The sequence below is a fragment of the Limanda limanda genome, chromosome 10, assembly GCF_963576545.1.
Source record: "Limanda limanda chromosome 10, fLimLim1.1, whole genome shotgun sequence".
NCBI classification, from domain to species: domain Eukaryota; kingdom Metazoa; phylum Chordata; class Actinopteri; order Pleuronectiformes; family Pleuronectidae; genus Limanda; species Limanda limanda.
Genome location: NC_083645.1, coordinates 9305389 through 9330973, shown reverse-complemented (window position 1 = coordinate 9330973; position 25585 = coordinate 9305389). Strand labels below are relative to the sequence as shown.

The 25585-nt window shown below is 40.8% G+C and overlaps 1 protein-coding gene and 2 long non-coding RNA genes across 8 annotated transcripts in view; 2 read left to right on the top strand and 1 right to left on the bottom strand.

Annotated features, from left to right (window-relative positions):
- The first annotated feature begins 392 nt into the window (after positions 1-392).
- Positions 393-25585, top strand: part of tenm2a (teneurin transmembrane protein 2a) — a 162749-nt gene continuing 137556 nt past the window's right edge. For 4 of the 6 annotated variants that reach the window (XM_061079824.1, XM_061079822.1, XM_061079821.1 and 1 more), the window contains exon 1: positions 393-618. In XM_061079824.1, the coding sequence (XP_060935807.1) occupies positions 393-618 (226 nt within the window). Of the gene's footprint in view, positions 619-25302; positions 25348-25585 lie in introns of all 6 variants that reach the window. The other 2 variants (XM_061079825.1, XM_061079823.1) reach the window with 1 other exon arrangement.
- Positions 7972-10465, top strand: LOC133011893 (uncharacterized). The gene is made up of 5 exons (XR_009680778.1): positions 7972-8040; positions 8461-8602; positions 9225-9311; positions 9906-10064; positions 10259-10465. It is a non-coding gene; the product is annotated as an uncharacterized LOC133011893 (long non-coding RNA).
- LOC133011892 (uncharacterized) lies at positions 11599-14084 on the bottom strand. The gene is made up of 5 exons (XR_009680777.1): positions 14006-14084; positions 13444-13585; positions 12735-12821; positions 12002-12160; positions 11599-11805 (listed from the first exon to the last, which is right to left on the bottom strand). It is a non-coding gene; the product is annotated as an uncharacterized LOC133011892 (long non-coding RNA).

Here is a 25585-nt window from a genome sequence, read left to right as displayed (position 1 = left end):
CCGGTCAATGCTTGGCTGTCTCTGTGGACCACAGCGCTGGCAGCTCTGTTTCTCCCCACAATAGCCTCACTGATCGCGCGTCAATACTCTGATGTGAAGCATATTTAGCCTGCTCAAATGTCCCCTCTCCTCGCTCCTTATTACCTAACTTTCCCTGTAGATTCTCCATGGAGTGCAAAGTAAGAGTGAGTCACAACAGTGTCTCCATTAATTTGATACCAACCTTTTGCTGTCTTTTTCACTCTGCGTCTCTCTCCCTCTCTCTGTTTTCCAGGTGACTGAAGTAGAGACTGACATTGCCGAGGCCCGGCTAGGAGGCCCCTTCCATCTCCCCACCACCTCCTCCACCTCCATCTGTCCTCCCTGCGTCCCATCCCTCCACCCCCACCAGCATGGATCTGAAGGATCGCCGGCACCGCTCTCTGACCAGAGGTCGCTGCCCTAAAGATTCCCAGTACAACACCTCCTCCCTGGACACGGATGAGTGTCGGGTGCCAACCCAGAAGTCGTACAGCTCCAGCGAGACGCTCAAGGCCTTCGACCACGAGCAGAGGCTGCACTATGGCGGCTGTGTGAGTGACCTGGTTCACCATGAAGCGGAGGAGTATTCGAGACAAGGTGGGTTTGCGGAGCAAATCAGCCACATCGAATACTTTATTACGCTGTAGCTTTGGCTTTAATTCACACTGTGCTGGGCTGAAGACGTAAGGGAAATCAACCGGTGGTAGGTCTAAGATTTTCCAAAATCAAGGGGCCATAAAGAGATAGAAATATTCCAATATAAAAAAAAAAATCTTAACACAATGTGTTTTGTTAGTTTTATTTTGTAATTTACCTTTTTTTTAATACCACTTAGAGGTCAGGGGCACTTTAGAGGCCAGTCTGATGTCAACTGGGGCCAGTTCTTTTATGATCTCAAAGGAACAGTTTATGAAAACATGCTTTCTCAAAATACATTTTGCTTTCTCGCAGAGTGTTCTGCATATTAGATATTGTCACCACTCTCGTGCCTGAATGATGACCATGTAGATACAGCCAGTTAGCTTGCTCCGCACAAATCAGGAAGCGTATGGAATCAGATGACCTGACACGGTTTTAAAGTTAAAAGTATTTACTCATTTGCATATTTGCAACAATCAATTATAAAATGACTTGTGGTTTCACAGCATTTCTTCTACACTTCCCCTATGGATTGATGTGGATTAAAGAAATTAAATAATTTTATTTGAAGAATTACAGAGGTGTACAGTTACCTTTTATTAGTTGTTTCTTCGTGATTCTTGTCTTTGTGCTAAGCTATCTGGATGCTGGGGATAGCATGGTATAAAGCTCACACAGATAAAAGTGGTGTATTTTATCTGAATCTCAAAAAGGAAGTGAGTAAGCCATTGTCCTAAAAATGTCAAAACACTGTAGTTTAAATTTGTAAAATTGACATTTGTAATCGTATTATTTAGCCTTGAAGTGATGTTTTTGCAGTTTTTATTCAAACAAAGTTATTAAAAGGATTTTATGGTTCCGTAACTAACATTTTAAGACAGCTGCCAGTTGAAGCTGAAAAGAAAAAAAACAGAAACTCAAGGGTGCAGCGATTTACGAAATGTTACCAATTATTTCAGCCCTGAGTGCACAGAACATATGGTTGAGCCAAGCATTGCCAAATACTTGTAGAGCCCCTCCAGTTCTAGCATCTGGTGTCACACATTTAACAGTCACATTGTTGCACATGTAAAAGTTTTCCAGCTGTATACTACTTTTAGCCACAGAGTGTTTTCCTTGTGAGCCCTCTGTGGCACGCTGGTAATGTAATCACATGGTGTAAATGCTGCACTTTGCAGCAGAGGACCAATGCAGACCTTTAGCACTGCCAAGCCTGTCATAATGAACTTCTGTATCCCCCGGTGAGCGAGTTCGCCAATAGGCCGATAGGTCATCTCTGAAGGGGTGGACCTGTTCTCATAGGCATGTCTTTAAACTGCGTGTGTGTGTGTATACTGTGGAGGGACATGAAACAGTCTGTATTGATCCTGGCTGGTGAAAGGAGTCAGGCTCAATGGGATTGATCTGTGCTAAGCTCTGTTTTTTTCTGCATGGACACAGACAGAAGTGGAAGGGATCTCAGGGCAACACAACAGTGCAGAAGAGGGAAGAGTAACACTGAAATGCCTCTGAATTACGTAAATAGAAGTTTGAGAGTTCTTGACGGAGTTTCTCAAATGGAGGATACTGATTACAGCTTAAAAAAAGTATACCTACTCTCAAGGTTTCATGTCTGACTTGGTGGTTTCAGGAAAAGAGAGAAATGGATTCTTCTGGCAGAGGCTTAAAGACGAATATTTATAAATTAGATTTTTCACAGAGAACAACACAATAGAAGACCATACTTTATTCTCTATCATTTCCTTTGCCTCGGTTGCATAGAGGACTGGTGGGATGGATTAAAAGACTGGAAGTCAGTGGTGTGTGCCGTTTGGACACGTATAGCTGGTCGATACCACGGTCTTCTCAGCCTATCAGCTCCCGTGAAATCCCAGACCCACAGATGCATCGTGGGAAGTGTGACCACAGGAGACCAACAGTGTTGCAGCACCATATGGACTGTGACACCATGGGAGGAGGAGTAGTGCTAGAAGGAAGGAGGACGAAGAAGGAGTTGGAGTGAGAAAGACAGACAGAGCAAGAGAAGCAACAAGAGTTTTCTTCATCTTTCAACCAGATATTTTGATGGCTCCTGCAGGAGAGTGAGGGGAGGAAACAGTTTGTTCTTCTTTTGAACAGCTTGTAGTTTAGCGGAAAGATGGCGCAAGTGGACATATGAGGGTTTTGAAGAAGGGACTTTGGGTTTTTGTAATTTATGAGCAGACTCTTGTGTTTTATCGGCTGACTGTGTGAGCAAGGAGATCACACAGACTTGTGTTAGATGAGAGAGAAATGTATGACATGTTCACATAGATGGTTCACAGGAGCTAAAATGTCCTAAAAACGTGGGCTACAAAGAGTTAAAGTACAAAGTAAAAATAAAAGGAGAATTTGAAAGTCTGAGTCAAACGGGAGTTGATGTTATTTTATCTGTTTTATTTTAACTCTATTCTAATAACGAATATTCACCCCCCCAAACATTTTTAGTAAATGTTTTCTGAACTGTGCTGCATTATTAGTAAATTAAGCACTGATGGGGCCATGCTAGAATATATGATTCATTTTGATTAAAGTATAATGATGTCCTTCTTTCTCTGTGGCAAGCCATCGTGCCACCTCCTGTGATTCCTTCTGAGTTTTTGAGGCCAAACCTAAGACTGTAATTGTGCTTGTATAGTTAAGTGTAACACAGCCAATTTACACTTCTGTGGTGTGCTAATATATATTGACGTGCCCTTACGACAGTCATTATATTCATGCAAAAGACAAAGAGGTGTTAGTGATGAACAAGTGGGACTGGAGCACCTATCATGTGCACTGACACATGCACATCACATAGATCATTACTAGGTTTCATTTTTTATAACCCACCAATATTTATTTAGTAGTTCTCCACTGTTTCTCTTACATGCACAATGCACTGTTATCATGGACTGTTTTTGTAATTCTGAAAAAAACATTTGCTCCTAGTAATGGAGTGCAAATTATTATCAAAACCACGTTTTCAGATGCTTTAAACACCTTCACCTCGTACATTGTGTTTCTTATTGTGCGTCCATGTGTGTGGTCTTACGCATTCCAAAGATATCATTGCCTTCTAAAATAACTTACTTAGTGGAGATCATTATGCATGAACAAGCATCGCTAGAACTTCACTGTTTCCCGAAGCGTGAATTCAACTTTAAAAGGAACCTCAGCTCCCTTCAGAGCCGTATTCGGAGTGTGTGTTAGAGTCCGTTTGGGGCGCTGTGTATTTATGTTTGGCGACTCTGTTCCCCGGGGGCGAGAAAAATTTTCTCTGGACTTCTGAGCCCATTAGGAAACAGTTTGCTGCTTCAAAAGGAGGTGAGACGAGCCGATGTTACTGACCTCCATTTAGGCCCACCCCGCAGTTACAGGCCGATAACACATCCTGAATCCAACACAGTCGTCCTGCTCCAGCTACTTTGTATTTGATGCACAGGCTTGCGCTTCCATCCAGTTTTAGGAAAATAGAGAAACACCTTTTATTGTGTGCTATATTTCAAAAAACGAATGTATTATTATAGTGACTGCGCATCTGCATGAAAGTCAGACTACAGACAGTATGCCTGTTTGAATATAAAACACTCAGATCTCATCCAGATGGTCAGCAATGAGTAGTGTGCCTATTGACAGCTGTTTCCTCAGTTGGACGTACAACTGACAAGTCAGAGGTTGGAAGACAGTAAGACCTGGAAATGCACCTTTTAAACTTATCAAGCTATCTCTTTATGATCATTTAAAATAGTAATTTTCAAAAAATGGTGGCGAGCAACGATGAATGATACAACTCTACATGCTTCATCACACAGTTAAAAAAAAACAGTTAAACAAACAACCTAACAGTAAAAAAAAATATTTTTAGTTTGTCACAAATACAAATAAAACACATAAATTCCACAAAACTCGATAATATTTTTTGTACATATTTAAGTTGATGAAACAATTTTTACAATTTGTAATATACAGATTACAACTTTTATTTTATGGTTTATATTTCAATAAAATAAGTTTATTAAAGTCATACAATACATTTCTTTGAATACTTTTTTTTGCAGTGCAGGAAAGAACAATATAAATCAGTATAATGTTGTATGATGTGAATTTTTCTGTTCGAAGATGCTAACTGAACTGAACATGTGAGAGTTTCAAGTAAATCCTTTTCTTTTTTCCCAGTTTAATGTATATTTTAGTGCTGGAGAACGATCTATCCCAAACGGCTCCTTGCAGGGTTTGACAGAGTGGGTTCCGTTGTGTTTTTCACCAGACCCCCCGCTTTCACTGGCTCTCAACTCCACTGTTTCCAACCATTACACACGTATTATCTAGTCAGCTCGGATAAGCACAGCCAAATAACACATTCGTTCCTCGCCATAACATGCAGCAGCCTGGAAAGCTCATTACAAGTGTTCACTATTTAACACCACAGAGCGACATATTGGAAAGCAGCGATCCCAATAAGGTGGAAGCCTCATCGACATTTAACTGGAAATATAAGACGTGTGTTTGTTTGCTTTGTTTTAAACATAAAACTTGACATGGCATGATAACAATAAACACATGACAAACATCTCTTTATCATCAAGCTACAGATGCAATAGGACTTTGTGTGGAGTAAGCCCACAGATGACTAATTATATAACTAGAGTAAAAGAATAAGCGTGAAATGGAACCATATGAAATATTTAAATAGGATTGAAAAAAACAAACGTAACAGCCGTGAACAGAAGGACACTATCCTCTACTTTCTCACTGTCTCTGTCCTCTGTCTCACTTCTGTCTGTCCTCTATATCTATCCGTTTGTCTGTTGTCCTTCAGCCTTCAGCTTGTCTAAGCTCTCAGCCTAGACTGGACTGCAACCCCCCCTCTGTTCAGCCCACCCCGGGGTTGTGTCGTCCATGCATGTCCACCTCAAGGCAGCAGGCATTATGGTGGCCACTTCAGTCTCTAGAAGCTTTGGCCTTTTCCTTTTTATAGGGATCTAAATGAGCCCCTCTACATTCTCCTCTGCTGCTTTGCCCCCAGGGCTGGAAACCACACAGAGAATCCACCACCCCCCTGCCTGCTTTCTACTGTCTGGACAACACTCAGGAGCATCTTCTGTTCATTCGCTTTCCTCATCTCACTTTCTTTTATGTCCTCTTTTGTCACATCTGTCATGGCGGTTTTCTCACCCTTATTATTTTTTCCCCCATCTCTCAAATCCTTGCTGTTCCTGTATTGTTGCCTTAGCGGTCACATCACACATTACTTATATCGAGGCCTTCTCTGTGGCTGTGTGAATGAGCACACTGTGTGTCTTTGTGCTCGATTTGGCTTTGACAACTGTCTGAGGTGTAAAGGTTTGACCTCTCATCTTCACTGAAATGTACATGTATGCCGTGGTGCATTCAGACTGTGCACATTCAAACCTGGAGCTGCATACTAGCTATACATAGTGTTTGTGACAGTGTTTTTGTCCATCATTTCCTTTGCCTCGGTTGTTCTTGAACGCATCATTTAATGAACACTTCAAAAAAAACATCAAATCAATGAAGGAGACCGCATTGGGTCCACAGGTTTTACCCACCATTGCAAAGACCCTGAGTCTGCTGCCTCTGGTTCTGTGCTGCAGCTGCCTGTGTTCACTGGTGCGAAGCCAGTGGGGGTTCTTGTCCTCGTCACTTCACCTGCAACTTCTCTTCTGCTGCTCCTGCACATTAGTGGGTTGAAATATAGGGGAATAGGGCATACCTACCAAATGTTACGCCATCCCGTAAAGTTTTACCGCTAGCGGCGGTCAGGTGTCAAGTCTTGCCTGTGTGTTGCAGCCCTCCACGGGGCCACAGCACGGCTGACAGTGACAAGGTCTGCAGAACATAGGGAGTTGGTCTCTGGAAATTGAGTAAGTAAACAAGTGCAGAAAATCCACAGAAATAAAAGAAAAGTACGCTGCGTGTGTTTGCGTGCTTCTCTGTGTGCACACATGCCTGTGTGTGTGTCCATGCATTCCACTGGGTAACAGTCGACCTGGGCCTCTGATGATCAAAAAGAGAACAAAGCAGCTGTATGCTATTAAAAATAAATGGCAGCCAGATTAAATACAATCCCTCCCCTCTTCCTCAGATCCCTCTTTATCTTTGTCTTCACCCTGGCATTCTGTGCCTCTGCCAGCTGCTGACACTCAAAAGCATCCCGTCGCTGCAGCAATAGAGCAGCGGAGTCACTGAAGAATATCCTGGGGCCAACTCTGCTCCAGTCCTCCAGTCCTCAACGCACTCCCACTCACTCCATCCCCATATTCACTCTTTTATAGACAGGAAACTACTCATGAAGGGTTTTTCTATGTGTGGTCCCTGTGCATGCAAGGAGGGCTTTAAAGGGGGTCTTAACTCAGGCGAACATCTGTTTGAGCATTTGGCACTGGCACACACACTCTGAGGCTACTGTACATGTTTAAAAGGCCCAGTTTACAGACTCTCAGCAGCTCCTCTCCCTGTACATAAAAGGGTTCGGTTTATATAAACGTATGAGGAATGATTAAGGGTTTTGTTTTGACTTAACAGAGTGACTGGCACTAAGGGATTCCCTCTTTGACATTATCCATGCAACTCGGTTTGCACCTCAGCTTGGTTCGTCAAATCCTGTGTGCGCTATGTAAGTGAGAGTATAAGCTATTAGCACTGATGTTGGCACAAGTGCATCAACACAAACCAACCCAGTCTCATCAGGAAACGTTCAGTGGGAACGTTGGTCCACTTGGACAAACGTTTCCATCTCACAATCTGGCCTATCAGATTGTGAGATGGAAACATTTGGTCCGCCCATTGTTTTGCATTGACGTGTTTTCACGTCACGTGACTCCCGAGTTCCCGTCTACGGAAAGGAAAACATGGCGGACAGTCCTTGTTTTTTCAGATAAAAATATGATTTTGTAACTTAGTCTGGGCATAAAAATACATTCTGACACCATTTCTAGCGAGAAATGTGGTCTTTGCTTCCACAGTCTTCAGCCAGTTCGTGCTTATGATATATATTTTAATAGTTATCACGAATGTTTTTTTCGTTGCTATGATGGTTGCTATGGACGCTGCCATGCCGAGAACCACGTCGTAGCGTGCTGTTTAAATCACCGTCCCTGCGTGGTGTCGTTCAGTGCTCGTGAATGTTATTCATGTTAAATAATATTAATATTTGAGGCTAGATTACACCTCTAATGCGAAGGATCTTGCGAGTCTGTTCAGAGGCGGACATGAGTGTGACACCGGACCGAGTCCGCCACCGGACCGAGTCCGCCACCGGAAATAACGTGTGGCTGTAACATCCGGTCCCTTTAACTAGAAGCTGCGTCAGACACACGGAGCATTTGGGAGACCACGATGTCGTCTTCCTTCTGTCAGGTAAGTAGTTTATTGTTTTTAAAGATCGTTACGATCTAGGTTCACAGTCCGAGTGCTGAGACAGCGGATGCGGAGTCCGTCGATACCCACAATGGATGCTTTTCTTCAGCTAATATGCCATTGTTAGCCACATGCTTCAGCCCACGGTAGCATGTGATTACCTGGGAGGTGAAAACATGGTTATTCAAACCAGTTCAAGATGCTTAGCTCATCATTGAGGGACGCTACAATATAAATATAAACATGAATTTGATTTATGAATGCTTTAGATTAATAAGGAGCGTATTTCTCTACCAATACTTCACAATAACAGATCAATTTGGTTTAATGTATAGAATGTAATATGACAATAATGTTTTCATGTTATGGAGTTGCGATTCATTTTATAAAACAATTCCTATGTTCTGTTTTTTAATCAAGGAGGATCCAAGTGAAGCTACAGGAGTATGATGAAGAGCAAGAAGGGCCGCCTGGAGAGAAAGAGGAGCCGGGTTGACCCCACTACTCTCATCCACGTACCACGAGGAAGATGAGGGAGAGAAATTATCCTACCATTAAAGAGGTACTTTTAAGTTACATACCAGAAACACCATTTTATATAATGTGCCAAATATACATTTTTATTAAATCCCCAAAGTACGCTGGCTGAAATACAAGTTAATATCACACTGAAAGAGTTTTGATCAATCATGCTTCCCTGCTGTGGTTGTTCAACTGGGAAAACAACTTTTTCCACAGGAAGGCAAGTAAATTTAAGGAATGCTTGTGCAAAGTTTTCCTCTGTTATGTATAATGATGACCCCCATCAGACATTATGTTAGCAATATTTACACCTTTTCATTTATACTGTTTATTTCTGTCTACATGTGTGAATTTGCCTTCATTAGTTTCAGAAAAGAGCGATCATGTATCGGTCAGTGGGCGGCAGCCCAAGACTCCGCAAACTAGTCTTTAAGCAAAGTAGACGAAGGCATTGAGGTTGCGGCCTGCCATAATTATTATTTTGCTTAAGGGACTGAATATGTTTCATGCAGAAATATTAGCATTTCCCTTATATCTACCAAAACTGCTTGTTTCACAGACTGCAGTTTTGTTTTGATCCGATGTGGTGTGCAAATACTAACCGTATATCTGCAATGGGTTGTTGGGCATTAATATTTGTAACTCTAATTTTGTTTTGACAGACTGTGCAAAGAATGTTGAGAACATCACCACTCTACAGGAATACACAGTCCAGTAATGTGTGTCAGAAGTTCAGTAGTGAACGACAGGTACTGTGGAAAAATGTGTGTCATTGTTGTACAATGTCCTTTGACTCTGTTTACACAAGGTCAACACAAAAAGGTTTGATTGTAAACTGATATTGGTATGAATTCATGTTATACTCCTCTTCACAAGAAACAAACAATTTACAAAAAAAAACACTAGAATTACCGCACTGCGTTGTATGACTCCGCTAACCAGTGCAGTGTCCGTCTACATATTTCTACATATTTTCTCTCAAATAAATGTCACTGTAACCTCTTGACAACTGAAACCATAACATGAGGTCAGTGTGGCCTTGACCTTTTGACTTTAAGACAAATACACAGTTAGACAACCCGAAAACATGCAGTAATGCCTCCGGCGACTCGCTATTACAGAGGCATTAAAATGTTAAGTGTAGTAGACTGGATTTTATTGGTGTTACATTGGACATCTTGTATTGGTACACAAAAAATATATTTGGTTTCACATTTTAGATGGCATAAGCAGAGACATCAACTCAGGAAATGGATTTCTGAAGAAAAGAAAGCCTTGTATGTGTGTATATATACATACAAACGCACTTTTAAAACGTTTTGTTTTTTATCATATATTCTCAGGTAGTACTGACGCATTTACGGAGATGGGACATGAGGGCCTTGTCTGCGTGCCCAAGAGAAGATTCCACAGAGTTCAAGCCGAGCAGGCTGCAGCAGGTTTGGAGGAATCCTCCTCTGAAGAGGAAACATGGCGAGGTTCTTCTCCACTGATGAAGAAATGTGAGTGCTGTGATTAGGTCAAATCTGCTAAAATGCTACTGTGGCTCCTGGGCCCTGCTATTAGCTTGGTGTTTGGTAGCTGTTAGCTTTAGCATATTTATTTTTTAGGGGCCTGTCTGACGTTTATGTTTTTAAAAAAAAAATCAGAGGGAACCATCTTCATAATTTAACACTGGTTTCTTTGTGTCCTTCAGATCTTCTCAAGAGAAGCTGCCTCAGCTCCACGGTCCCTCCTGCAGCCTCCACTCCTGATGCTAACCCCCGGTCTCCATCACACCATCCGGGCAGACCTGGAGTCACAGAACTTTGTCCAGAGCTGCCGTCTGAGAATTGTTGATCATATAATTTTCAGCAGATGCCTTAATGTAATGTTTGTGCACAATAAATGACATTGATCATAACATATTGGTATTTCCTTGCAGTCATACACCATGATATTGGCAGATAAGATGTTGATTACATTAAAGCAGTGAATGCTCTGCTTTAAGCAACATAAACACACAATGATCCAATGGATTTGAAGTAGAATGGGCACGTTACATTCTGTAGAGAGTAACTCAGTAACGGAAGTCAGAAAATAACTTTATCTGAGGTTCAGTCAGTTATAGTCACAGCAAAGCACACAGGTCTTGTTGTCTAAGTGGCAACCATATCATATTGTTTAAGATGTGTAACATCAAGCTTGTGTATCAGGGCTAAATACATCCAGTCATAAGTAAGTTCACCCTCTTGTTAACACTAAAAGTAGGTGACCCAGATGTTTCACAATGCAATCTGATAAGGTCGTATGAGAAACATTCTTAACATTAAAGAAATGAACACAGAGGATAGCAATAGATGTTTCACTTTAAATCAGTAGCTGGTAATCGGCAGACTGACTTATTCAAACACATTAATACTACAATGAATGAGGCAGGGGTTTGCTATCAGAAATTATTTCTGGGACATTAATTTAAAAGATCTCCAGTATAAGCAAATGTGTTCTAAAATTGGTTTACATCCAAGTCAGAGGCTGTCCCATCTCATGGATTTAAGATATATATATTGTTTGTATTAGCTGTCCCTCAGTGAAGTACTTGCACTTCTTGAAAAGCTCTATATAAATAAGATGCATTATTGTTTATAAATTGCCCTCTAGTATATGTTTTCCTAAGTCATTGTAGATACAGAAACAACAGTATGGTTCAGGTGACAGTAAGTGGAAGGTGAAGGTCATTTCCATGAGCTCAAGAGAAACCTAATGTGACGATATAGTTGATTTCTGATAGGAAGCACCTGCCTCATTCATTGTAGTGCCACTTAGACAACAAGACCTGTGTGCTTTGCTGTGACTATAACTGACTGAACCTCGAAGTTATTTTCTGACTTCCGTTACTGAGGTACTCTCTACAGAATGTAACGTGCCCATTCTACTTCAAATCCATTGGATCATTGTGTGTTTATGTTGCTTAAAGCAGAGCATTCACTGCTTTAATGTAATCAACATCTTATCTGCCAATATCATGGTGTATGACTGCAAGGAAATACCAATATGTTATGATCAATGTCATTTATTGTGCACAAACATTACATTAAGGCATCTGCTGAAAATTATATGATCAACAATTCTCAGACGGCAGCTCTGGACAAAGTTCTGTGACTCCAGGTCTGCCCGGATGGTGTGATGGAGACCGGGGGTTAGCATCAGGAGTGGAGGCTGCAGGAGGGACCGTGGAGCTAAGGCAGCTTCTCTTGAGAAGATCTGAAGGACACAAAGAAACCATAGTGTTAAATTATGAAGATGGTTCCCTCTGATTTTTTTTTTTAAAACATAAACGTCAGACAGGCCCCTAAAAAATAAATATGCTAAAGCTAACAGCTACCAAACACCAAGCTAATAGCAGGGCCCAGGAGCCACAGTAGCATTTTAGCAGATTTGACCTAATCACAGCACTCACATTTCTTCATCAGTGGAGAAGAACCTCGCCATGTTTCCTCTTCAGAGGAGGATTCCTCCAAACCTGCTGCAGCCTGCTCAGCTTGAACTCTGTGGAATCTTCTCTTGGGCACGCAGACAAGGCCCTCATGTCCCATCTCCGTAAATGCGTCAGTACTACCTGAGAATATATGATAAAAAACAAAACGTTTTAAAAGTGCGTTTGTATGTATATATACACACATACAAGGCTTAATTTTCTCGTCGATGTCTCTGCTTATGCCATCTAAAATGTGAAACCAAATATATTTTTTGTGTACCAATACAAGATGTCCAATGTAACACCAATAAAATCCAGTCTACTACACTTAACATTTTAATGCCTCTGTAATAGCGAGTCGCCGGAGGCATTACTGCATGTTTTCGGGTTGTCTAACTGTGTATTTGTCTTAAAGTCAAAAGGTCAAGGCCACACTGACCTCATGTTATGGTTTCAGTTGTCAAGAGGTTACAGTGACATTTATATGAGAGAAAATATGTAGAAATATGTAGACGGACACTGCACTGGTTAGCGGAGTCATACAACGCAGTGCGGTAATTCTAGTGTTTTTTTGTAAATTGTTTGTTTCTTGTGAAGAGGAGTATAACATGAATTCATACCAATATCAGTTTACAATCAAACCTTTTTGTGTTGACCTTGTGTAAACAGAGTCAAAGGACATTGTACAACAATGACACACATTTTTCCAAAGTACCTGTCGTTCACTACTGAACTTCTGACACACATTACTGGACTGTGTATTCCTGTAGAGTGGTGATGTTCTCAACATTCTTTGCACAGTCTGTCAAAACAAAATTAGAGTTACAAATATTAATGCCCAACAACCCATTGTAGATATACGGTTAGTATTTGCACACAACATCGGATCAAAACAAAACTGCAGTCTGTGAAACAAGCAGTTTTGGTAGATATAAGGGAAATGGTAATATTTCTGCATGAAACATATTCAGTCCCTTATGCAAAATAATAATGATGGCAGGCCGCAACCTCAATGCCTTCGTCTACTTTGCTTAAAGACTAGTTTGCGGAGTCTTGGGCTGCCGCCCACTGACCGATACATGATCGCTCTTTTCTGAAACTAATGAAGGCAAATTCACACATGTAGACAGAAATAAACAGTATAAATGAAAAGGTGTAAATATTGCTAACATAATGTCTGATGGGGGTCATCATTATACATAACAGAGGAAAACTTTGCACAAGCATTCCTTAAATTTACTTGCCTTCCTGTGGAAAAAGTTGTTTTCCCAGTTGAACAACCACAGCAGGGAAGCATGATTGATCAAAACTCTTTCAGTGTGATATTAACTTGTATTTCAGCCAGCGTACTTTGGGGATTTAATAAAAATGTATATTTGGCACATTATATAAAATGGTGTTTCTGGTATGTAACTTAAAAGTACCTCTTTAATGGTAGGATAATTTCTCTCCCTCATCTTCCTCGTGGTACGTGGATGAGAGTAGTGGGGTCAACCCGGCTCCTCTTTCTCTCCAGGCTGCCCTTCTTGCTCTTCATCATACTCCTGTAGCTTCACTTGGATCCTCCTTGATTAAAAAACAGAACATAGGAATTGTTTTATAAAATGAATCGCAACTCCATAACATGAAAACATTATTGTCATATTACATTCTATACATTAAACCAAATTGATCTGTTATTGTGAAGTATTGGTAGAGAAATACGCTCCTTATTAATCTAAAGCATTCATAAATCAAATTCATGTTTATATTTATATTGTAGCGTCCCTCAATGATGAGCTAAGCATCTTGAACTGGTTTGAATAACCATGTTTTCACCTCCCAGGTAATCACATGCTACCGTGGGCTGAAGCATGTGGCTAACAATGGCATATTAGCTGAAGAAAAGCATCCATTGTGGGTATCGATGGACTCCGCATCCGCTGTCTCAGCACTCGGACTGTGAACCTAGATCGTAACGATCTTTAAAAACAATAAACTACTTACCTGACAGAAGGAAGACGACATCGTGGTCTCCCAAATGCTCCGTGTGTCTGACGCAGCTTCTAGTTAAAGGGACCGGATGTTACAGCCACACGTTATTTCCGGTGGCGGACTCGGTCCGGTGGCGGACTCGGTCCGGTGTCACACTCATGTCCGCCTCTGAACAGACTCGCAAGATCCTTCACATTAGAGGTGTAATCTAGCCTCAAATATTAATATTATTTAACATGAATAACATTCACGAGCACTGAACGACACCACGCAGGGACGGTGATTTAAACAGCACGCTACGACGTGGTTCTCGGCATGGCAGCGTCCATAGCAACCATCATAGCAACGAAAAAAACATTCGTGATAACTATTAAAATATATATCATAAGCACGAACTGGCTGAAGACTCTGGAAGCAAAGACCACATTTCTCGCTAGAAATGGTGTCAGAATGTATTTTTATGCCCAGACTAAGTTACAAAATCATATTTTTATCTGAAAAAACAAGGACTGTCCGCCATGTTTTCCTTTCCGTAGACGGGAACTCGGGAGTCACGTGACGTGAAAACACGTCAATGCAAAACAATGGGCGGACCAAACGTTTCCATCTCACAATCTGATAGGCCAGATTGTGAGATGGAAACGTTTGTCCAAGTGGACCAACGTTCCCACTGAACGTTTCCTGATGAGACTGGGTTGCACAAACACACACGCAAACACCGGGTGACAAAAGAGACGACTGAAGGTGGCACCCATTTAGCACCAACGCTGGCTTGTATTAAGGGACACACACAAATATATTGTCTTATCAAAAAGACAAAGTTAAAGGTAATAATTAACCAATTAATTAAGTTAATTTAATAAAATCTATTAATTGGCAGCATCTGGGGAGGCGTGCGCTGACATTTGCCATTTTCATACAATCAAATTTGTTTATCAGATGATATTGTGTGGGTTCTGTGCGAGTTGAGTTAATCTATGTTTACTATGTAATGACCCTCTTTGACTCCGCTCTGGCAGCTTTTGATAAATGAGGCAGATTGTAAATGTCAGTGTTATCAAGTGTTTTTTTTCTTCTCCCAGTTGAGTCGCCTGCTTCCTAGGTTTTAATTAAACGTGTTCCACAGCCACAGAATGTAAATGTGTACATGTGTGTGCAGGCGTGTGTTGCTTTTCTTACATGTGTGTACATCTGTCCTTGCTTAAGTGACAAAGTGATACCAGTTTGAATGCTTTGCTTTTCAACCGATGTGTAAATACAGTTACACTCACGGATTGCCATGCGTATGAAGATGGATGACGATGAATGCCATGTATTCAGGAGGAAAATGTTTCTGCAGTGGTATAAATGAGAAGAAGGAAGAATTTGATACATGAAAGCGAGTCGACAAACATAACAGACAACGTGAAATAATGACACAGGACAGAGTGTTTCTTTCACCATCAGTATTTTCTACATCAAGACCTGTTGGAGTTCATTTCTCCTCATTCACTTACTTTGCAACATGTGTGACCTCAGCAGTCCATGCAATAGTCTCTGATTGAGACAAATATTTTTCTCCATGCAAGCACAAGGTTAAATTTCCAAGGTTTTTTCATGGTGTTTTTCTTCTCTTTCTTCCTGCAATGAAATAGAGTTTTCTATGAGAAAGCAAGGTTTAAATCCTGCATTTACAAAAAGAAAACTTTTATTTAAAAGCATTTAGTTTATTATAGATGAAAACCTGTAGTAAGAAGATGTTGTGTTGGGTTGAGCCTATCGATGATGGCTGATTTAATGTAATATGATAGTAATAGTAATTCCACCACCCCTCTACCCAACTGCGAGCCACACACATTTCAATATCTTTGCTTTACCGGCGATAAGGTATAGAAACATGTTTAATCTTTCTTATCCATTATGAATCATGCCCAGTTTAAATTATTTGGCCCCAATCCGAAGCTTTTATTTTTGGATGTCTGCTGATCTCTTTAGATGCTTGACCTTGTTTTTCATGAGCTTCTTATTCCAAATAATGAACATGATGGTTCAAAAATGTCTATAAACTTTATTATTAATATGATTTGACAGAAATGTTGGTTTGGAGAGGAGAGCAACGTCATGTCTCACTAGGAGCTGCAGAATAATGTATAGAGTAGGGGCTCTGCTCTCACAAACTATCTTGGACTAACACACATATGACAACAGCCAAGTTGAATTAAAGGAATAGTTCAATTGAAAATGAAAATGCACTCATTATCCACTCACCCCTATGCCAATGGAGGTGTGGGTGAAGTGTTTGAGCCCAGAAAACACTTTTGGAGTATCAGGGGTAAACAGCGTTGCAGCCAAAGACGTAATAAAACAACAAAATAACATCATACTACTCGTGTGGTGGAAATGGACTCATCCACATCCCTCCATCGCAATAGGGGGGAGTAGATAATGAGTGCATTTTTAGTTCTATCGTTTTAAGTCCTGTCATCATGTTAATTAGTTCCGGATAATACAATGACAGACCACAAGCACCTTTGTTGTTATAACCTGAGACAGCAACGCTCAAACCAAGTAAAAGCTAAAACCTGCATCACTAATATTAATGAGTATGTGTCTGTTGGAGCCTCCTGTTGAATTTACATTGCACAGCAGGTTAGATTGGTGGTGAAGGTGTTGACCAAAATGTTGATGCATCTTATGCAACCTGCCACGTGAATTTATGTTTTTAAATGTTTCTGATAAAGGTGTACAGCGTGGCATTTTGCTAGTAATGAGTGTGCAGTAGGATTATAGTTTCATGGAGCCTTATTAGTGTGTTTCAGCTCATTGTTAAGCCTCATGGTCGGGCAAAGCCACTGCAAATCCATCATGCACACGCAGCAGACAGGGGTTTGTTATTTTTTTAGCAAGCTGGTAGAGACCCACCAGAGCTAAAAGAGGGAATTGGACTTTATTCAATTCAGCAAAAATGTCAAACAATATCAATTTTAAATGTGACGATCTGTCAAAAGAACGCATGTCATCTGGGAGGTGTGGGAAGTGTTTGACCACAACACTCCTGTTTGGGTATACCTGCCAGGTCGTTACTGCGCTGCTAATAGTGGCTTTAATTACCTGCCACATGCTAGGGCATATGTACGTTTGTATGCATGCGTGCATCTGCGTGTGAAATAAACAGTTACAGCAGGTTTAAACTGTTAGAGATGTTTTTGTAAGAAGTCAAACTGATTCAGTCTATGTCTTGGGTTAGACCTAAAGTAGTATTTGAGTGTAGCCAGGTCAGATCCATGGGCGGAGAGTTATGGCAGTATACACTCAATACCACCAATAAAGGTCAATAAAGTCTTACATTTTCCAGTCTCAACGTTACCTTTGAACAGGCCACAAAATCAGGGAAACAGGTAGAAATTGAAGGGCAAGATCTAACCATGTTACAGAGATTAAATATGACCTGGATTTGCCTTTTTATCCACATCTGCAGCAAAATATAATGGCCCCTTCCTTAAGTCATGCCCCAACCAAAACTGTATGAAAATCGGCTCAGTAGTTTCTGAGTATTCATTCTCACAGGCAGAAAAATGCAATAAAGGACTGTAAACATAACCTCCTTGGTGGAGGTTGTAAAATGAATAAGGAGCACTCACACGCCATGTGTGTGGATGTCTAAGCCTCCCACCTTAACCTACATACAGAACTAGAGAACTCAGAGAATCCTAGATAAACCCGTCATTTCCCATTTCCCTTGGTAGATAGGAACGTATAGAAATGTGTTATTTGGTCATTTCAATATCGACTTATCTGCCAAAAATATATTTGCATATTCTTGAAGGCAGTTCATCAGGAGACCTGCATGCATATTGCAAAAGATCCATTTATAGCAGAACAGTGCTCACCTATTGATCTAACCTCACTATACACTGCATGTTCAGTTCAGCCAATTGGTAATAGCACGGTGTCTGCATTTATTCACAGGTTTGTGTGTCTGCTCTCTCATCCTCTCAGCAGTGAACATCTACAGTACACTACTCCCCAGGCAAATTGTGTCTCATCAGTAACATTTCTTCAGCATTCCTGCAAATCCTTTAAATTTAATATTGATTCTTTCAGTGGATGCAAGTGCAGCGTTCCATCGTTATAAGCAACCGTCTCCTAGTCCAGTCAACTTTGGCCTCTATTCATGGGCGAGAGGCGTTTCACTGCTTAGTGCTACACCTCTCAGCGACAAGACCTCCTCCAGAGTGCATGGTGTCCTGTCATGTCCTGTCATGTCCTGTCCTACCCAGACTGCTGTCCTCCGGGCTGGAGCAGAGCTAGCCCAGGGATGGATGACATTTCTCACACCTATTTTGGTCTGCTCATTAGGAGGTGCAAGGGCCCCTGTGGCTCAGGCTGGAGCCACAAGAACGCATGTCATCTGGGAGGTGTGGGAAGTGTTTGACCACAACACTCCTGTTTGGGTATACCTGCCAGGTCGTTACTGCGCTGCTAATAGTGGCTTTAATTACCTGCCACATGCTAGGGCATATGTACGTGTGTATGCATGCGTGCATCTGCGTGTGAAATAGATTTAGGATAATCGGCACCGGGCACTAGGAGGGTGCCGTCTGTGTGCTGTGTCATCCTGTCATGACACGTCAGTCAAACGGGAGAGGCCGTGTTGTAACGTATCCGGGCAGCTGCCACTCACTTGCTCAAGAGAAAATCTTTCCATTGGATATAAATGGATATAATATTTATATCCATTTCGGTTTCATTCTTTCAAACCTCAAAAGGAATTACATTTTTTTAACTAATCAAATGAACCGTGCTCAGATTCTGTACGTGGCTGTTTCAGATTAGTTCCCTGTTGTTTACCTTGTTTACATAGTAAAGTAAAATGTGCATGTTTAGTTTTCCCAATGTCAAGAGAAAGTATTTTAATCTTGACAGTATCATCTGCCACAAACCACTTAAGTAGGTACGAGTCAATGAATAAAACTCTTTTTGAGGGATGAGGCTTTTTCTCTGATGGCCATGAGGGTGATGACAGTGATAACGTAATTGGATATTTCGATATTTAGAGAAAAGAAGGGCCTTCAGTTGTACCCTCAAACCTGCTAATACTCATACTCACTAAATAAGGAGAGCACATCTTAAAATACTTATCTCAAATTAATGACTATCTAATAATTTGACTTATGCAATAATTATGGGTTGCTGTCTCATAATTCTGATTTACTATCATATTGTGATTTATTAGTTAATAAATGTGACTTTTTTTTATCTCATAAGGTTTACCCTAGCATTCATCTTATTTTTCTTTCACTTCTGGAAATAGGTTTCCATAAATGACAGGGTTTGTATATTATCCACAACAGCGACATCAGGAATCAATGACACCCTTTCAAATATCCAATGGCCAATGTTTTTAAAGAAACTATTTTATTAAACCTGGTGCATGCGGCACGATGGATACAGATAGGGTCATATTATATATGATTGTAGCAAATTAACAACAGTTACCATTTGGATCAGTTAGATAGCAAAGTGAAAATTGCATTTATCCAGTATTGGTCTCATGGGTGGAGCAGAACAAGCTGTGCACATAACAGTGTCATGTTGACTAATTCACACAGTTCAACTGAAGAAGTTGACTTATTGTTGAAGAAAAACACATCATATTAAAGATGATCTCAATATCAACATCTTTAGAGGATTTTATTAGCGTCCTCACTTTCTGATGTACGTATGCAAGGCTCCCTTCTAATTTATACACTGGCTCCCCACACATCGCCATGGAAACCAAGCTTTGTGGAAGTGTTTGTGCACTCTGCACCGCTCTGTGTGTGTGTGTCTGCGTGCATGTGCTTGCATGTGTGTGCCAGGGTAATAATAGTCAATCCCGCAAACTCAATTCTCACTCTCTCACAGACAAACATCACCTTGAACCTTCACCTGTGAACATCACGCGTTCCAGTCAAAGCAAAGCTTCACTCTGCTCAGGTGCTTTCAGTAAAGCCGCCGTCTCAACAATACTGTGACTAACATGTACACAGTGGCGCTCTGTCTGTGTGGCTGCGTCTTCCTCTCCCTCCGCCTCTCTCTGAACAAACTGCTTACCATGACCGTGAGTTTCATCATTCCTCACAACATCGTCCCGCGATCCCCGTCAGCTCAACTCTAGTCTCTGAATTTCACTCCCCATTCTTTCATCCTCTCCTCCCATATCAACTTAAGATCAATTACAATTTTCTTCTCCTGGCACGGCACAGCGCGGTGCAGCAGCGGTCCGAGTGAACCGAGCTCCACATCGTTTTTCATCGCTTTGACACAAAACGAATTCAATGACCACGTCTTTCAAAATTCATGAATTCATGAATTTTTCCTCACGCGAGCTCTCATCAATTGTCTCCGGACTGTGTCTAAAGTTAGTTTTTGAACAAAGTCTGTTTACATAATCGTTTTCTTGTTATAATTTCATTACTGTCTATACAAAGATTGAACATTTTAAGGAGACGTGATTTACATGAACATGAGCAAAGATAGGCAAGTGTCTGACGGAGGATATGGAGTGACCGTGAGAATGAGAGGCGTGTGTGACAGGAAGGCCATCTGTCCTGTGGTCTCTGTTGAGTTCGGACCAATTATTATTCATTATCCTCAGTAGATATTTCATACATATGTGTTCTGTACTTACATGGCAGAACTGGGATTACTGCAGATCCATTTTCATTTTATTTGAAGTGCAGTGCAGATGAATTTTGAATTGAATGTAAATGAAAATGGAAAATATTAAGAAACAACACTTTTTTGCTCCTATATCCTGTGGTCATTGTTGAGTTCTGACCAATTAATATTCATTATCCTCAGCAGATATTTCATACATATGTGTTCTGTACGTACATGGCAGAACTGGGATTACTGCAGATACATTTTCTTTTTATTTGGTGAAAGAAAAGGTTATTTCTGGTCCATTATCATATATAAACACGTAACTTTTATATGACTCATTTGACTGAATTGTTACTGGGAAAATTGTTGCAAGCATCACAGTTAAGATGCCTTTGTGCCATTTTGCATGTAAATGAAAATAGTTGCACAGAGATTTTAAAAAAAGAGTCAACAATAAGAAAATTGTGTAACCAATTACGCAAGGTAGTATTCCACATCTTTTATTATCCAGTCCTCCTTCGCTGTCCTTTCTTCTTTTTTTTAATAGCGCAATGCGCAGCTCAATGATTCTTTTTAAAACACACTCGCACTGAGCGACATCGAGGGAAGACAGCGTGACAGATTATGGGAGACACAGTCGAGCAGCTTCAGTTTGGGATTTGATCCCAGGGGAGCAGGAGTAGGTGACCCCTGAATTTCGGGGTCTAACTGCTGTAACGTCTCTACATTCCTTGGTTTCCCCCCAACTTTCCTGTCTCTTTTCCCCTTGTGTCTTTCAAAATGTTTCTCACTTTTAACTGTCGATATTAGACAGGAATATATGTATATGTATATTTTATTGCCTCATAATTCAAAGAAAAGAAAGCACAAAAGAAAAGTTTTCTGCAGGGGTGCTTAAGTGCAGTGCAGATGAATTTTGAATTGAATGTAAATGAAAATGGAAAATATTAAGAAGCAACATTTTTTTGCTGCTATTAGACCAACATTTTGCTGTTTCCTTTGCAATATAAGAAGATAATAAGGCTTTTACAATTATTAGCAGTAATTTCAGCCATTTCAGGGGATTGCTGGGAAAATTGCTGTGCACTGTTACGTTAGCTTCCTGATTATTGTGCATCCGCCACCCGGGAGCAAATCTGTTCACTAGTTCAGCACTTCAGGCCAAATCAGAGCTTGCTCCGGACTCGCACTCCCTCCAAAGCTCAAAATGGCAGGTCCAAGGGTGGTCTGCACTCTAACCTATTGGATCTGCAAAAAGCCACATAATTGCATGGATGCCAGACCACAGGTCCTGCCAGCTTTACATCTTTTACAGAATTACACGGTGGGGGCGAAAGGAAAGTCAAGCAGCATACTGCAGTGTCCTGCTGCCTGTACTTTGCCTGTCAAACTACTAACAAGCACAAATGATTTTTTAATGACAGGCCCCTATTCCACAAAGCTGTCTACTCACAAACACACACGCACACTCACAAACACGCTGCGCATTGCACACCTTCGCACCCACACACATCCATAATGAGTTTTATCAAGGGAAGTACATTTGGTTTAATGGATCACTGCAAATGCCATTCCCACTTACACTGTTGTATTCAAGTTCCAACAAGATGCTCCCGTCTCCCCAGCGTCACCTGTTTTCTGAGATACAACATGCGGCGCAGGAATCCTCCAAATGATGATGAATCTCAGGTGCAGGAAACCGAAATCCCCATTGAGCAGAGAAACAAGAGAAACGGCAGCTTCAACCATGCTTTGTTTTTAACAAGTAATTGGTCTTTATAAATGAGTGTGTGTGAGATTCAGTGTGTGCCCTGTTTGTTTTCTGCTGTAAAAAAATCCTGAAGGTTTGCATAGGAGACGGTGTTGCTCCATTAGACAGTGAGACAGTGAAACATGATCCATGAAGCTGGAGACACCGATGAGAATAATTCTTATTATATCGCAAAGCCCTGCACAGGAGCTGGAGGAGTGAGAGATTGTACTTATATTCTCTATTTTTTACTGTGGCAGCAGGCATTTTATTTTTCTGTTTGATGATGATGTGGAGCAGCAGAAGGCTGTATTTGATTGGCCGAAGCAGCACCTCACATTGAAGCAAAAATCCAAACCTGGTTCGACCTGGAGCCCTCACCAAATAGATAAGTATAGATATGCGTTCAAATGTGAAACCCCAGTGTGGTCAACGTTGCTACAGCAACCGAGTCCATGTAATGAGACGGAGTAAACAATGAACCTTAGCACAAGTGGACCACTGCTCATTCCATTTCTTTTATTTTTAACCATGACCGTCCTGGAACCCTGGTTTATCACTGCAAGCACGAAGAACAGATCTCCTAACCTTCACAAAGCACTGCGGAAAATTTCAACATATGAAAGCTAACCAATTATACATTACATTTTCCAAATCTTAAAAGTGACAGGATGTTTTTCTGTCAATTTCTCAGAAAGTAATTAATTAATCTTGATGAAAACAATCAGGCATGTTTAGGAGACTAAAATATATGAGTGTGTGAAATGTTGTACAGATCCATGTAAAAATTAAGGATGGGGGAAAAAATCGATTCTGTTACAAATCGCGATTCTTGTGAATGACGATTTAAAATCGCCATGCTGCCTCCCAAATCGATTTTTTTTTTTTTTTTAAATTTCATTTTTTTTATTTTTTAAAAACATATTTATTGGTTTATACCGGGGGGATATATGGGGGGAGCAACATCACCCCAGAGCATGTTGACCAGCTCTTGTTTTTGCACAAGAATCTAAACATACCCAAGCACTAGCATTGCGTCCCTACATGCAAACAACAATAGCCTACTTTTTGTTTATTTCAAAGTTTTTTATTTTAAGTAAACTTTTATTCATTCTATTTAATTTACCTTTTATTTATTGTTTAAAAGTAGCCTAAGTGGCATACATTTCTTAATCTGTCAGTTTGTGTGCAGTTGACAGGGGTTATACAATAATAGGGCACATCTTATTTATTTTCTTTATTGGCTGCCCGGCAGTCATTAAGTTAATGTTAATATTTGAAATCAAACTGGTAAAGCTCTAATTGAATTTGACTGTGTTGTATTTGAAGGTATGATTCAACATTTTTCCATGGTCCAGTATTTAAAAAAAAAAAAGAAATCCCAGGAAATCGTAATATCAAATCTCAATACTTACAGAATCGCAATACATATCGTATCGCCACCTAAGTATCGTGACAGTATCGTATCGGGAGGTCCCTGCCGATTCCCGTCCCTAGTAAAAATCCAGATCTGTTGAATTATATGTGGTTTTAGAAGGGAACAGTTTGCCATTCTGCTATGTGATAGACATTAACAAATTACATTTTCCTGTCTATTAGTGGCATCAGATCTTCGATGTGTCGTTCTTAATTGCACAGATAAACAGCGTATGTTGCCGTTTCATTTGAGGGACTTGTTGCACAGTAGGGCCTCACTCAAATGAACAAGGTGGCTGTCTTTATTCACAGTTATAGTTGGTCTCATCATCATTTAACTGACTGGGTTCTGCTTGTGTTCTGCCTTTTCTGGTCGCTTAATTCAGCCCCATTTATATTTGAATTTGTATGAGCATGTACTTACAAGCGAGCTTGTATTCTGTCTTGTCGACAGTATGACCTGAACTCGGTGGCTCTCTGTTCTTTTCTTTCTCTCACACCCTTTCTTCCCCTGTGTCCTTCACTCTTACTTTTTTTTTCTAATGCTTATGTCTTCACACACACATGTACACATTATTAAATAGGTTTTTTACTCTGCTACATCATGGTGTTTTTAAATATATTGCTTTTTACCTGGTAATTTTACCTTTCCTTGATTTTCATTAAAATTTTCCTCAGCATATACAGATTTAGGCACTTCTCACACCTCATATCGTGTTTTCCTGCTCTTTTGTCCTTCACCTCTTTGTCATTATCCCCACTTTGGAAATGTGTTGTATTCTCTGTCTGCCTCCAGCTCTATACCACCCCCCCATAGCACAGTCTAAACCATACATACACCACATACATGTTGAATGCATGGATCAATCGACAAACCACCGTGGCAGCACGTCCACAAAGGACGGACACAGATGGTGGGCAGCCCGAGGCAGCAGGGCTCCGAACACACATTACTGTGCATTATAAGCGTGTGAATGACAGTGACAGCATTGTACGAAGAGAAAGGCATTGATCTGATTAGAATGCAGCGCCACATTTGCCCCCACATCTGTCATAATATCATGTTACAAACATCCAATTGGTTTTCTATTTGCAGAATAACTGAGATGGATTTTCATGTCTGCTCCAACCCCTCACACCAATCCATCTCTCTTTGAGTACCTGTAGATTGCTACGACATCGGGCCGCGTCTGCCGCTGATGGTGATGAGGAGTGATTGGACTTTTGCATGTGTAATCACTGGTTATGGAATGTTAATTGTACAGAACGGTGGCCTGTGGGATGTAGCATAAGACATGTGTGCCAAGCGGACGCACACACATGCACACACACAAATGTAATGTGTCTGTCTCTGCGTAGCGTTTGTGTAGACTAGAAGGTGTCATTGTAGTCGGATGGGATCATTTGCATAAAGGCTCATCCCAATTGTGTGGTAGACACTAATCTAGCGGGCGGATCAATTCCGGCTGGTGCTGACTGATGCTAAAGAAGCAGTGTGTGTTCTCTACTCTCTCAGGCCTCCTGGAGTTCTCTCCTGTCCTCCTACGATACTTCATCTCAGGTACGGTTTCAGCCACGTAGATCCCCCTGTAAATACAGTAGCGCTAGAGTGAGAACTACCAACAGACTGTGAAATTCCCTAGACTTACATGTTCGTATAGTAAAGAAGATTCCCTTTGTCATCCTTTATGATTAGTGGGAGGAAAAGGCAACAAAGCAAAGAAGACGAGGAATGGTAATAACTCTGTGAAGTGCCGTTGTGCTGTAGCTGGTTTGGTGCTTGGCAATCTGTAGCTTCG